Raw genomic sequence first — 13,349 nt, 5'->3', positions numbered from 1 at the left:
TGGTTTTTGAATTTTCTGCCATTAAGAAAATAGTACACAGCTTTATTCCTTCTGCCAAGTGCATGACCATGCACTTACCTACATTATATTCCAAATGCTACTTCTTTGCAATTCCCTTAAACTGTCTAAAGCCTTTTGTAATCACTCTGCTTCCTCCACACTGCCTGCCCCTCCACCTATCTTCATATTCTCCATAGACTCGGTCACAAAGTCTTCGATTATTTCTCCAAATCATTAACATACAACATGAAAAGAAGTGGTCCCAACACAGACTCCTGTGGCACACTAGTCACTAGCAGCCAACCAGAAAAGGCCCTCTTTATTCCCACCTTTTGCTTCCTACCAGTCAATCTTCTTTCTATCCATGCTAGTACCTTTCTTATAATACCATGGGCTATTATTTTGTTAAGCAGCCTCATGTGTAGCACTTTGTCAAAGGCCACCTGATATTTCAAATAAACAATTCCACTGAATCTCCTCTGTCTATCCTGCCTGGGGGTCAAAGAATACCAATACATACGTTGGGCAAGATTTCTCCTTTACAAAACCTTGCTGACTTAGGCCAATTCTATCATATGCCTCCAAGTACCCCAAAACCACATCTTTAACAATCGACTCCAACATCTTCCCAACCACTGAGGTCAGGCTAACTGGCCTATAATTTCCTTTCTTCTGCCTCCCTCCTTTCTTAAAGGGTGAATGACATTTGTGATTTTCTAGTCCTCAGGAACCATTCCAGAATTGAGTGATTTTTGATAGATCATTACTAATGCCTCCATAATTTCTTCAACCACCTCTTTCAGATGCAGATATCTCCCTCCTGCAACTTAGGAGTGACTACCTCTCTGTAGCTCTGATCTATCACCTGATTTTCCCCCTATGAGCTGAAGGTCATCCAGTTGCAGCTCCAGGTCCTTTGCATGGTCTCTAAGGAGCTGCAGCTCAATGCACTTCATGCAAATATAGCTATCAGAGAGACTGGAGATCTCCCAAATTTCCCACATCTCATACAATAAACATACCACCATCTCTGGATCCATTCTCAGTGTACTAGCCATGTACCAACAGAAAAAAAAAATCTTGCTATGAACTTTCTTCCTTACTTAGCCTGTTCCCACCTAATCCTGTTCCACTAAAGCTGGAGCAGTTTAACAATGCCCCACTTCCACAATGGCCACTCCACTTACACCTCCTTTCTTTTTATTGGACCCACACTGATTGCTGCCCATCGAAGAGCAGCTCAAAGTTCCAGACCCCCTTTTTAAGCTCATCGGGCAGAGGATACAAAATCTTAAGAGCACATACCACCAGGCTCAAGGACAGCTTCTATCCTGCAGTTATTAGACTCCTGGAAAGCTCTCTCATGTTAAAAGGTTAACTTTTGACCTTCCAATGCAACACCTGCAGTTGACCCCTGCAGTTCATTTCTTTACCTGCACTGTCCTTTCACGATAACACTACGCTCTGCGGTTTTCTTTTATACCACGCCGATATACTTAAATATAGAATGATAGATACAGAAGACACACAAACTACATCTCATTACGTGACAATATAAACCAATACCCTCACTCCCTCCCCTCTCAACCTTTCTGCCAATTCCCTATCACACTGTGGTAAACCATGTATATCTGTCTGGACACGCCCCTCTGCTGACTGCTCCTGTGGCTCCTCCCACAGACCCCTGTATAAAGGTGATTGTGTCACTGCTCCTCCCACAGTCCAGGGCAGTCATCCAGCAAAGACGTGCTCTGTTTTACTGCTAATAAAAGCCTTTCAGTATTTACTCTACTTCCAGTCTTTTGGAGTTATTGATAGTGCATCAGACACCTTTATCCCTCTCCCTACTCGCCTCGCTGTCCATCCTCACCCTTTGCCCTTCCATTCTGATCACCCCGTGTCGTCACTAAACCGATGCTCTACCGACCCTGCCAGCAACTCAACACCTCTCAAGTCGCACAAGCTGCTTTATACCCCATCAGTCCTCCTCGATCTTCATCACCATCACACCCGCCCTTCCCCATTCCTCTTCCATTGTCCAATCTGCCCTATACCCATTGTCACTCAGCCTTCCTCCTCGCCCACTCCCCATCGTCGCCTACAGTTTCCATTCCTTCTCCCTGAAGCCCATAGTCCCTCCAAACCCCAGCTGCCCAACTACATGCCTCATCCGTTCTCCTCTTCCTTTGCCTCCCCTCTTCTCCCAACTTCCTCTCTCACCCCTTTCTGCCTCATCGCCCAAATACACCCTTCCCCCTCCCCATCCTCTCCACTTCCTCACGGTCGCCCATTCCCCCTCCCAGTAGCCAACCCAGTAGTTCCCCCCCTCCCACCACCGTGCCTCCTGAATCTTATTCCAAAAACCCAGCCTCCCGCAGCCCCCTTGTCCCAAGGAAATTTGGGAAGTCCGCGCCTGCCTCCGCTGGCTCCCCTACTCACGTAGTGTTTGCTCGGGTTCCTCCGCTTCTGCACATCCTGGACCCGCACGTCCATTGGAATGCGGCCCAGGGGCTGCATGGTGCCGCCTGGCTACAACTTCAGGCGCTTCCCGACCTGCGATTTCCAGCCCCTGTCGATCAGCGTCTCTCCTTTCTTTCTCTCAGCCGCTCTCCGCTTTTCCCTTTCTTTCGTGGGTCTATCTCACGCGTGCGCGCGCCTACTGTCGCCTAGTTATCCTCGCTCCCTACCGTGGACAACCCCGGCAGCTGATCGATATGTCAGTGAGCCAATAGGAAGACAGACTCCCACCTTTCTGTTCTTAATAACCAATTATGCAATGGAGGATGGGCAATAGCCCGCCCCGGACAGCAAGAAAATGGCGGGACATTTAAAGGGCGCTCGAGCACGCCTGTTGTCAGCTGTTGGAGGTAAGATAAACAGCTGAAGTATTCTTTTCGGTACTAAGTAAACAGTTCAGTGGTAGATGCTTCAGATTTATCTTTTGCCTAGAAACCAATTTCTGATAGGATCTCATAAAATAAACATGTATTGAGTGGCTGGATGGACCAGAAAAGTTGATTTACTGCTTAGTGGATAATCAACCTGGTCCCATGGGATGCATTCTAGTTTATGAGAAGTGATGGGATATTTGCAAAGTACCGAAATAAAATAGTTCAAACACTTATTTATTTGAATCTGATACCTGGGGACACATTCAAACTAAAGACTGTCTTGGCCACTGTGTACTTTATGTGGATTTGGAGAGTAAAAGAGTTGCAAACAGTTCTAGTGACAATAGACTATAATCATGTTGTTGGCGCGTGGTTAAGGCATTCATCTAGTGATCTGAAGGTTGCTAGTTCGAGCCTTGGCTGAGGCTGCGTGTGTGTCCTTGAGCAAGGCACTTAACCACACATTGCTCTGCGATGACACTGGCACCAAGCAGTATGCATGGGTCCTAATGCCCTTCCCTTGGACAACATTGGTGGCATGGAGAGGGAAGACTTGCAGCTTGGGCAACTGCAAGTCTTCCATACAACCTTGCCCAGACTTGCGTCCTGGAAACTTTCCAAGGTGCAAATCCATGGTCTATCGAGACTAACAGAGGCCTACACAATCATGTTGCTAGATTGCAGAAGCTGAAGTTAGTTGTTATACTCTGAATATATTTACAAGTTTGCAAATGATACTGGAGTTCAATAAGTCTTTAAGGTTCTGCATGGTAGGTCACTATGGAAAGTTAAATCATATGGTTAGGCAGACTTCTGGAATCCTTCTGAGGATTGGGCAGACAGAAAGGCCTTAGAGGCATATGCACAGGTTTCCCCATCACTCACTCCAATGTACCTCAGATCTCCTCTGCACTCATTCAACTAACTTGAACTTTAAAAACTAGTTTTAAATTTGATAAAGGGCATTTTGTGATGAGGACAATGATTCTGAAATAGGATAGAGAACATGAGAAAAATCCAATTTAAGTCTTAAAATCATAAAGTACAGCAGTATGACACCACAAAAAATGTGGCCTCCACTCTGTCTAGCCCATGCCAAACTGTTATTCTTCTCTGTCCCATCAACCACATCTGGATCATAACCCTCCACCCACCTCCTATCCATATACTTGGCTAAATTTTGCTTAAATATTTCATTCAAACCCACATTCATCACTTTTGCTGTCATCTTGTTCAATACTCACACCACTCTTTAAATTAAAAGGTTCCCCTTAAATATTTAATCTTTCTCCCTTAACCTACTACTTCTAGTTCTAGCCCCAGCTGCCTCCTTTGAAAAAGCCTGTTTGCATTAACCCTATCAAAAAGCACTCTATTTTCTATACCTCTATGAAATCTCCCTTCATTCTCCTATACTCCAGGGAATAAAATCCTCATCTATTCAACCTTTTTCCTATAATTCGGGTCCTTAGGTCCCTATAATCCTTTGAATTTTCCATTGTACTTTCAATCTTATTGATTTCTTTTTTGTAGGTAGGATATAGCAGCAGATAAGACTCCAAATCTGGTTTCGGCATCTTTTACAACCTCAACATAACATTCCAACTCCTATACCCAATACTCTGCATTTTGATGGCCAATGTGTCAGAAGCTCTCTTTACAACCTTATCTATTTGTGACACCACTTTCAAGGATTAATATTCCCAGATCCCTCTGGTCTACACACACTTCAGTGCCCTACTCTTCACTGTGTAAGTCCTACCCTGGTTTATCTTCCTAAAATGCAATATCTAGCTCTAGTCTGTATTAATTCCATCTGCCATTTCTTAGCCCATTTTCTCAGCTGGGATCCAGATCATACAATTTTGCTGATTTATTTTCACCCCATTACCATCCAGATTGTTGATAGAACACAATGGACCCAGCATCAATCCCTGAAGAACACAACTGATCACAGTCCTCCAGTCTGTGAGGCACCCATCTGCTACTAATCTGACTTCTCCATGGACCCCTTGCTTAATGGTATTGGCCCATGGCATAAAAAAAGGTTGGGAACCCCTCTGTTAAGGCAATGTTGAGTCCTGTTTACTATTTCATCTTGAATGCCAAGCAACTAAACCTTTTATACCGACCTCATATGTGGGATGTTTGTCAAAGACCTAACTAAAATATATGTAGACAATGTCCACTGTCTTTCCTTCGTCAATTCAATATGGAGAAGTGTGAGGTCATGCACTTTATTTAGAAGAATAAAAGGACGATCAAAATAGATATAGTATAGTGCAGCACAGTAATAGGCCATTCAGCTCACAATGTTGTGCCAAATCAAAAACACACAAACATTAATCCCTCCTACCTACACAATGTCCATATCCCTCTACCTTCCTTACATCCATGCACCTATCCAAACATCTCTTAAAAGCCTCTAATGTATTTACCACCATACCAGGCAGTGCATTCTGGGCATCCGCCACTCTCTGAGTAAAAAACTTAACCCTCACATCTTTCTTCAACCTACCCCCTCTCACTTTCAATGTGTGCCCTCTGGCATTATACATTTCAACCTTGGGAAACAGATACCCCCTGTCTACTCTATCTATGCCCTTCATAATCTTATAAATCTCTATCAGATCTCTCCTCAACCACCATTCCAGAGAAAACAACCCAAGTTTATCCCAGCAGCATCCTGGTAAACCTCTTCTGCACCCTCTCCAAAGTCTCAACGTCCTTCCTATAGTGAAGCAACCAGAATTGTATGCAATACTCCAGATGTGGTCTAACTAGAGTTTTATAAAGTTACAACATAACCTCTAGACTTTGGAACTCAATGCCTCGACTGCCTGAATGAACTGTTTCAAGAAACTATGTACTTGGATCCCAAGATCTCTCTGCTCAGCAACACTGTTAAGGATTTTGTCCTTAGCAGTGTACTGTCTCCTTGAATTTGCCCTACCAAGATGCAACGCCTCATTTAATTGGGTTAAACTCCATCTGCCATTTCTCTGGCCATATCTGCAAATGATCTTTATTGTGCTATTTATGTTCCCAATCTTCTACACTATCCTCATCTCAACCAATTTGGTATCATCCACAAACTTACTCACTGACCCACCTATATTTTTATCCAGGTCATTTGTCCACTGTACAAAATAAAGAGCAGAGGTCCCACCACAGATCCGTGCAGATCCTTCCTATGAGGGACTTTGTCAAAAGCCTTACTAAAGTCTATGTAGACAACATCCACTTCCCTACCCTCCCCAATTTCTCTTGACATCCTGTCAAAAAACTCAATCAAGTTGGTAAGATACGACCTGCCCTTCACAAAGCCATGCTGGCTCTCCCTAATTAGGCCATGTGTTTCTAAACGCTCATATATCCTATCCCTAAGAGTTTTCTCCAGTATTTTCCCTACAACTGACATGAGACTCACCAATTCTCGTTCCCAGGATTTTCCCTTGTTCCCTTGTTCCCTTCTTAAATAGAGGTAATACATTAGCCACTTGCCAGTCCTCCTGGACCTCACCTGTGTCTAGAAAGATACTGGTCAAGGCCCCAGAAATCTCATCTCTCACCTCCTTTAATAATCTGGGGTAAATTCCATCAGGTTCTGGGGACTTATTCAACTTGATACTCCTTAAGGAGGCCCAATACTTCCACATTGACCTCTAAACACCCTAACATATTTACACAGTCAGCCCTGATCTCCTGGTACCCCAAATCCTTTGCTTTGGTAAATATTGAAGCAAAGTGCTCATTAAGTAACTCGCACATTCTCCGCATCCAAACAAATGTTTCACCCTTTTATCCTTGAGTGGTTCTGCCCTCTCCTAGTTATCCTCTTGCTCTTGATGTATGTATAGAATGTCTTGAGATTCACCTTAATCGTACTTGCCAAGGACTTTTCTTGGCCCCTCTTGGCTTTCCCTTCCTTATTTATTTTCTGGCTTCTTTATATTCCTCATGGGCTCAGTTTGATCCCAACTTCCAAAGCTTTACATACTTTTCCTTTTTCTTCTTTACTAAATTCATCACCTTTGGACATCCAAGGTTCTCTTATCTTTCGATCCCCATTTTTCCTTCTAAGAAGAATGTAACTTTCCTCCACTCTGTGCAATTGATCCTTAAACACCTTCCACATGTCCAATGCGAACTTCCTAGGGAAAAAGGTGTTCCCTATTAACACTTCTTAGTTCCTACCTAATGCCTTTGTAATTTGCTCCACTCCAATTTAAAACTCTCCCATAAGGACCATACCTATCTTTGTCTGTAGCTATTCTTAAAGTTAAGAAGTTGTGGTCATTGTTTCCTAACTGTTCACCCTTTGAAAGGTCAGTGACTTGGCCAGGCTCATTGCCCAACACAAGGAACAGTACAGCTCCTCCTCTTGTAGGACCACCCATATTGATTTAAAGAATCTTCCTGAATACACTTAACCAATTCTGCCCCATCTAAACCCCTTACACTAAGAAAGTCCTAGTTTATGTTAGTGAGGTTGAAATCCACGTGACAACAACCATATTATTTTTACTCATTTCCTTTATCTGGTTTCATATCTGTTCCTCAAAGTTCCGGTGACTATTAGGGGTCTGCAGTACAATCCCATCCTATCCGTGTGATTGCACCCTTCTTATTCCTGAGTTCTATCCAAAAAGACTCAGTGTCTGACCCCCTCATTATACCTCCCCTGAGTGCCTGAACCTAATTAGTAGTGCAACTACCCCGACCCTTTTACCTCTTCCTCCATCTTTTCTAAAACTTTGAAAAACTGGTATATCAATCACCTATCCCTTCCTGTGTCTCAACCAAGTTTCCTTAATGGCCACAACTTTGCAGTTCCATTTACTGATCCACGCTCTGAGTTCATTACCCTTACCCATAATACTCCTGGCATTAAAATATACACATTTCAAGCTATCCAATCCATAATACCTGTAATTCTGATTTTGCTTTTCATTACTTTCCCTGACATCTACCTTCCCTTATTGATCTGGTGCTCCAGTTCCTAGTCCCCTGAAAGACTAATTTAAACTTCCTTGAGTAGCATTAGCAGATCAGGATATTGGCTCCCCTCTAGTTCTTATTGGAGAGACACCACAAATGAATGAAGTTCAGAGGGATCTATGTGTTGTAGTGGAGAGATGTTGTTGCAATTGTACAGGTGTTGCTAAGACCACAGCTAGTTTTGGTTTCCTTGCCTATTTGGTGGAAGTTCATCAGGCAAATTCCAGGCATCATGGTTGCCATATAAATGAAGACTAAATAGCTTCAGCTGGTATTTTAGGATTTTTAAAAAAGAGTGAAGGATGACCTTAGTCAAAGATAATTTACCCTCAAGTGTCTTGACAGGGTAGATCTGAGATGTTTTCACCAGTGGAAAAGTTATGAAGGGGACTATTAAATAATAAGAGGTCAATCATTTAAAACAGATATATAAATTTCTTTGAAGGTAATTTACCTTCATCTGAGAGGATGGTTGAAGCCAGATCATTAGGTGTATTTAAGATGGAAGTAAATAGATATCCAAATTATTCAAAATAAGAGTTGTAGAGAACACCGTAAACTTAGTTGTCAGTAACATTGGACAACAAGAGTTTGCTTCCTGAATACTTTGAGGTGTACCTTATGGATATTTTGCTACTGATCATGAAAATTACCATGAAATTTCCCTATCACACACCATTTTTTTAAATTGCCTATATTTATTATTTCAATTTGTAATTCAAGTCAAACTAATTGATGCCAACATTAAGGAAGGCGTTTTTTGTTGGTCCACAAAGCAAACAGGTCATCAATGACAAACAATTCGAAGAAGTAGTTACACCAGAGAAAATCGCATGAAAGGCATTCAAGAATGATGTTGAAATTTTTCTTGGCAACTACAGAGCACCAAATGATGTGCAGATAGTTGACAACGTGCTTCAAGCAAACAATACTATGAAGTGCAACATGTCACTAAAGATTAATTTCCTGCTTTCCCATTCAGACTTATTTGGCGCTGTCAGTGACTAGCATGATGAAAGGTTACACCAGGACATTGTTGTCATGGAGAAATGGTATCGGGACAATTGGAATCCATTAATGCTGACTGATTATTGTTGGACACATAAGTGAGAAGCCTCAGACACTGAGTACAAGTGAAAATCATCAACAAAACATTATTACCTTAGTTGAACTGTGTCAGCACTGTTATGCAATTAAACATATTATATTCAATAAAAGTTAATTTCATGTTTCTCCAAATTCCTTCATGCTACAAGTAATCTGAAATTATATTTGTGTTTAGCTTCAAGCAGTCTATCATAAATAAAAACAAAATTCTGAGAAAGCAACACTATCAAAAAAATTTGTTGTCCAGTGTAATCAAAAGAGACAAAAGAGGGAAGAGTTAGATTAATCTTAGAGTAGGTGAAAAGGTCGGCGCAACATTGTGGGCTGAAGGGCCTGCCTTGAGCTGTAGCGTTCTATGTTATATGGATTTGTTTCTGTGTTAACTGAGTTGGGATAGATGTTGATTAGTAATTTCAATAAATTCTGTGCAATTTTACAAGAGACGGATATTGGAAAGGAAATGGCCTCCACTGTGGATGGGAGCTGTAGGAATGACACTGTTGCATGAAGACTTCCTTGGGTTAGAGGCTGATAAAGGATCAGTGCCTAACAGGATATTTTGTAGGAACCTGAGAGAAATGAGGAAGGAAATTGCAGAGATGCTAAATCAAGGCACTAAGTCGTGGAGTTGTCAACTGTGAACTTGATGTGGTTCCACCTTTGAAAAGGGAGACTAAACTGCTAAGGAAATGTAGGCCAGTTAGCTTGACATTTGCATTTTACAAAATTTTAATGTTCGTTGACAAAGCTGCCATGTATGTAGATAAAGGGAAATCAACACATTCCAATGGCCTGACCATGTTCTCTCAGCCCTAGAATTTTGTGGAAGCAACAAACAGCATAGATGCAGAAATGTAATGGATACGCTGCATTTGGATTTTAGAAAATATAGTCCAATGCAATGCAAAGGAGGTTATTGGAGAAGATTGGCAGTCCATAATTGGAAAGGAGAGCAAACAACCTTATTGTTTGGGCTAATCATGCTTCATATACAACAACCATACAATTATACAGCACTGAAACAGACCTATTCGGCCCTCCTTTTCCATGCTGACTTTAGTGCATATCTATGCTAATCCATTTGCCTGCATTAGGCCTATTACTCTCTACCACTTTCCTATCCAAGTACCTGTCCAAATGACCTCAAAGTTCAAAATAAATTTATTATGTAAGTACATATATGTCACCATATACAACCCTGAGATTCATTTTCTTGCAGGCATTTGCTGTAGATACAAAAAACGCCATTGAATCAATGAAAACCTGCACACAGAAAGATAAATAATCCATGTGCAAAATACAAGATGTGCAAATAAAAAATGAAAAAATAAGCAATAAATGTCAACAACATGAGATGAAGAGTCCATAGGTTGTGGAATCAGTTTAGTGTTGGGATGCCTGAAGTTATCCACTCTGGTTCAGAAGCCTGATGGTTGAGGTGGTGTGGCTCCTGTGCTTACTTCCTGATGGCAACAGCAAGAAGAGAGCATGGCTAGGATGATGGGGCTCTTGATAATGGGTACTGCTTTTCTGCGATACCACTCCTTGTAGATGTGCTCAATGGTGAGAAGATTTTACCTGTGATGGACTGGGGTGTATCCACTACTAGTTGCAGGCTTTTCCATTCAAGGGAATTGTGTTCCATACCAGGCCATGAATATACTCTTCACTGTACATCTATAGAACTTTATCAAAGTTTTAGATGTCATGCAGAGATTAAAGATATCAGTGAACACTCCAGCCAGTTGATCAGCACAAGTCTTCAGCATTCAGCCAAGTACCCTGTCTGAGCCAAATGCTTTCCATTGGTTTACCCTCCTAAAGGTTGCTCTCACATCAGCCTCAGAGATTGTAATCACAGGCTCATTGAGGCAGATACTATTCCAATAAACATTTCCTCCAGTGCCTCCTGGGAGCTCATTCCAAATTATCTCTATCCTCTATAATAAATGTAGCCCTCAGATTTTCTTTAAATTTCTCTCTCACCTTAAAATATCTAGTTCTAGACTCCCTGCCATTGGAGAAAATAATTCTACTGAATCCTAGAAAAGTACTGCACAGAAACAGGACCTTTGGCCCATCCATTCCATGCCAAAACCATGTAACTGCTTACTGCCATTGACCTGCTCTGGGACCATTGCCCTCCATGTCCCTACCATCCATGTACCTACCCAAACTTTGCTTAAACATTGAAATTGAGCTCACATGCTCCACTTATGCTGGCAGTTTGTTCCACCCTCTTAGTGAAGAAGTTTCCCATCATGTTCCCCTTAAACTTTTCACCTTTCGCTTTAATCCTTGACCTCATGTTGTAGTCCCACCCAACCTAAGTTGAAAAAGCCTGTTTCCATTTCCCTTTCTATATCCCTCATAATTTTGTACATTTCTATCAAATCTCCTCTCACTCTTCAGGGTTCTAAGGGGCCCCTTTCATTTTGTAAATCTCCATGAAGTTATCCTTTCACTATTCTAATGAGAATAAACCCATCTTATCCAATTTCTATACTTGCTGCCCTCTTTTTTACCTTAACCATTTAAAGCTGAATTCCTTCCGCATTTTCTATTGACACCATGTCTTTACTGTAGTGTGGTAATCAGAACAACTAAATGTGGTCCAACATTGTTTTGTACAATTAAATTGTGATATACTTGTGATACATACCTCTTGTCGTATGTAAGCAAAAATACCAAATGCCTTTACACAACCTCATCAATTTATGTCACTACTTCAGGGAATTGCACCCCAAGCTTTATGCACATCAACATTATAATTACTGTTATCTCTTCTTTTCCAACAGAATCTGACCTCCTAAAGTTCACTACCTCCCATTTTTCAGGATTATATCCTATCTGCTAACTTTTCAACAGGTACATGCTCTGCTGTATCTTCAAACAATCTTCGTTATCTACAAACTCTACTGATTTTTGTCATCCACAAATTTGTTAATTGTACCCCTATGGTTTTTATTCATAATTTCCATTTATAAACTCTGTTATCTATCACTAAGCTCTGCCTCCTATCTCCCCACCCCAGTCAAATTTGAATCCAGTTCACCAACATTTTGATCCCTTGTACCTTAATTTTCTGGACTGTCTAATTGAACTTTAGTAAGGATTTTAACAAAAAAAATTTGGATCATTTTCTTGTGTAAGATATGGTTAATTTTGTCTTTATTTTCTACAGCTACCCTCCTAGTAACAAATGTTACATTCATGGTTCTCTCAGTATTATTTCTAAAGACAATTTTTGAACAATTTTCCAGTCCTTGAGTGCTTACCATGAACTTGTAGATGTTAGGAAGCCTAGAGCCTCTGTAGTTTCCAGCCTATCATCAGGAATCTGGGATACATCCCGTCTGGATCAAGTAACCAATCTTTTATTACCTTCAATTTTTAGTCATTATTAAGTCTTAAATGCACCACCTTTTTTTTTGGAGACTCTAGCAGTATCTCCTTCCTGGGTCAAAACTGTTGTAAAATACTTATTTGGTACCTCAATCATGTACTGCTTTCATGAATAGATCTTTCTGATCAGCCCTTCTTTTACAATCATTTCCCTGCCTACATGTCTATAGGATATATTTGGATTTCCTTTTGTTTGCCACCTTTTTTTGCCTCTGTTTCCTTTTTCTACTTTTCCTTTGAACTCTTTCTATCAGCCTCTTTCCGACTTGTGGCATCGTCAATTTTCTATGCTATTTTTATTCAATTAAGTCCTGGCTTTACTGACTAACTCACGTAAATCCACTTCGACTGAAGCAGAAATATTTCCATTTTAAAAGCCTCTCATTACCCATTATAAATTTGCCTGCCAAGATTTGAATTCTGTTTAATCAGGCTAAATCTGAGTTCATCTTATGAATCTGGCTTTTCTCCAAAACTCCTTTATCATACCTAATCTAAATCAAATTATATTATGCAAACACGAGGAAATCTGCAGATGCTGGAAATTCAAACAACAACACACACAAAATGCTACAGTTGCTGAAAATTCAAACAACAATACACACAAATATTGCATTTTGTGCAAATTATATTATGATCACTCTTTCATAGGTGCTACTCCATTGATACACATTACACTTGGTTTGGCTCATTTCTTCAAACCATTCAGCTACACCACAGTTCACTGCCGGGACAGATGCATACTGACCAAAAAAGTTCAAATACAGTTCAGTAACTCCTCCCTTTGTCAGATACTATTTTTATCATTGTCTATGTTTGGATAGTTCAAGTCACACATTATAAATGACCATTTTACACTTGCTCATGTCTGCAGCTTGCTCCTCAATATCTCTCACACTAATTAATAGCCTGTAGAATATTCCCAGTTAGTAATCACAACCCATT

At 40.9% G+C, this 13,349-nt stretch overlaps 1 protein-coding gene across 3 annotated transcripts in view; it reads right to left on the bottom strand.

The window, feature by feature from the left end:
• The window catches only part of sh3pxd2aa (SH3 and PX domains 2Aa), a 322,252-nt gene that overhangs the window by 276,954 nt on the left and 31,949 nt on the right, over positions 1-13,349 (bottom strand). For 2 of the 3 annotated variants that reach the window (XM_059947261.1, XM_059947262.1), the window contains exon 1: positions 2,440-2,683. The exons of the other annotated variant lie outside the window; for it this stretch is intronic. In XM_059947261.1, coding sequence (XP_059803244.1) covers positions 2,440-2,517 — 78 coding nt within the window. In that variant the 5' untranslated portion in view covers positions 2,518-2,683. Of the gene's footprint in view, positions 1-2,439; positions 2,684-13,349 lie in introns of those variants that run through there. 3 annotated transcript variants of the gene reach the window in all.

This window comes from Hypanus sabinus, chromosome 22, assembly GCF_030144855.1.
Source record: "Hypanus sabinus isolate sHypSab1 chromosome 22, sHypSab1.hap1, whole genome shotgun sequence".
NCBI classification, from domain to species: Eukaryota; Metazoa; Chordata; class Chondrichthyes; order Myliobatiformes; family Dasyatidae; genus Hypanus; species Hypanus sabinus.
Note: the sequence above shows the minus strand (reverse complement) of the source record. Positions and strands in the feature narration are given on the sequence as shown.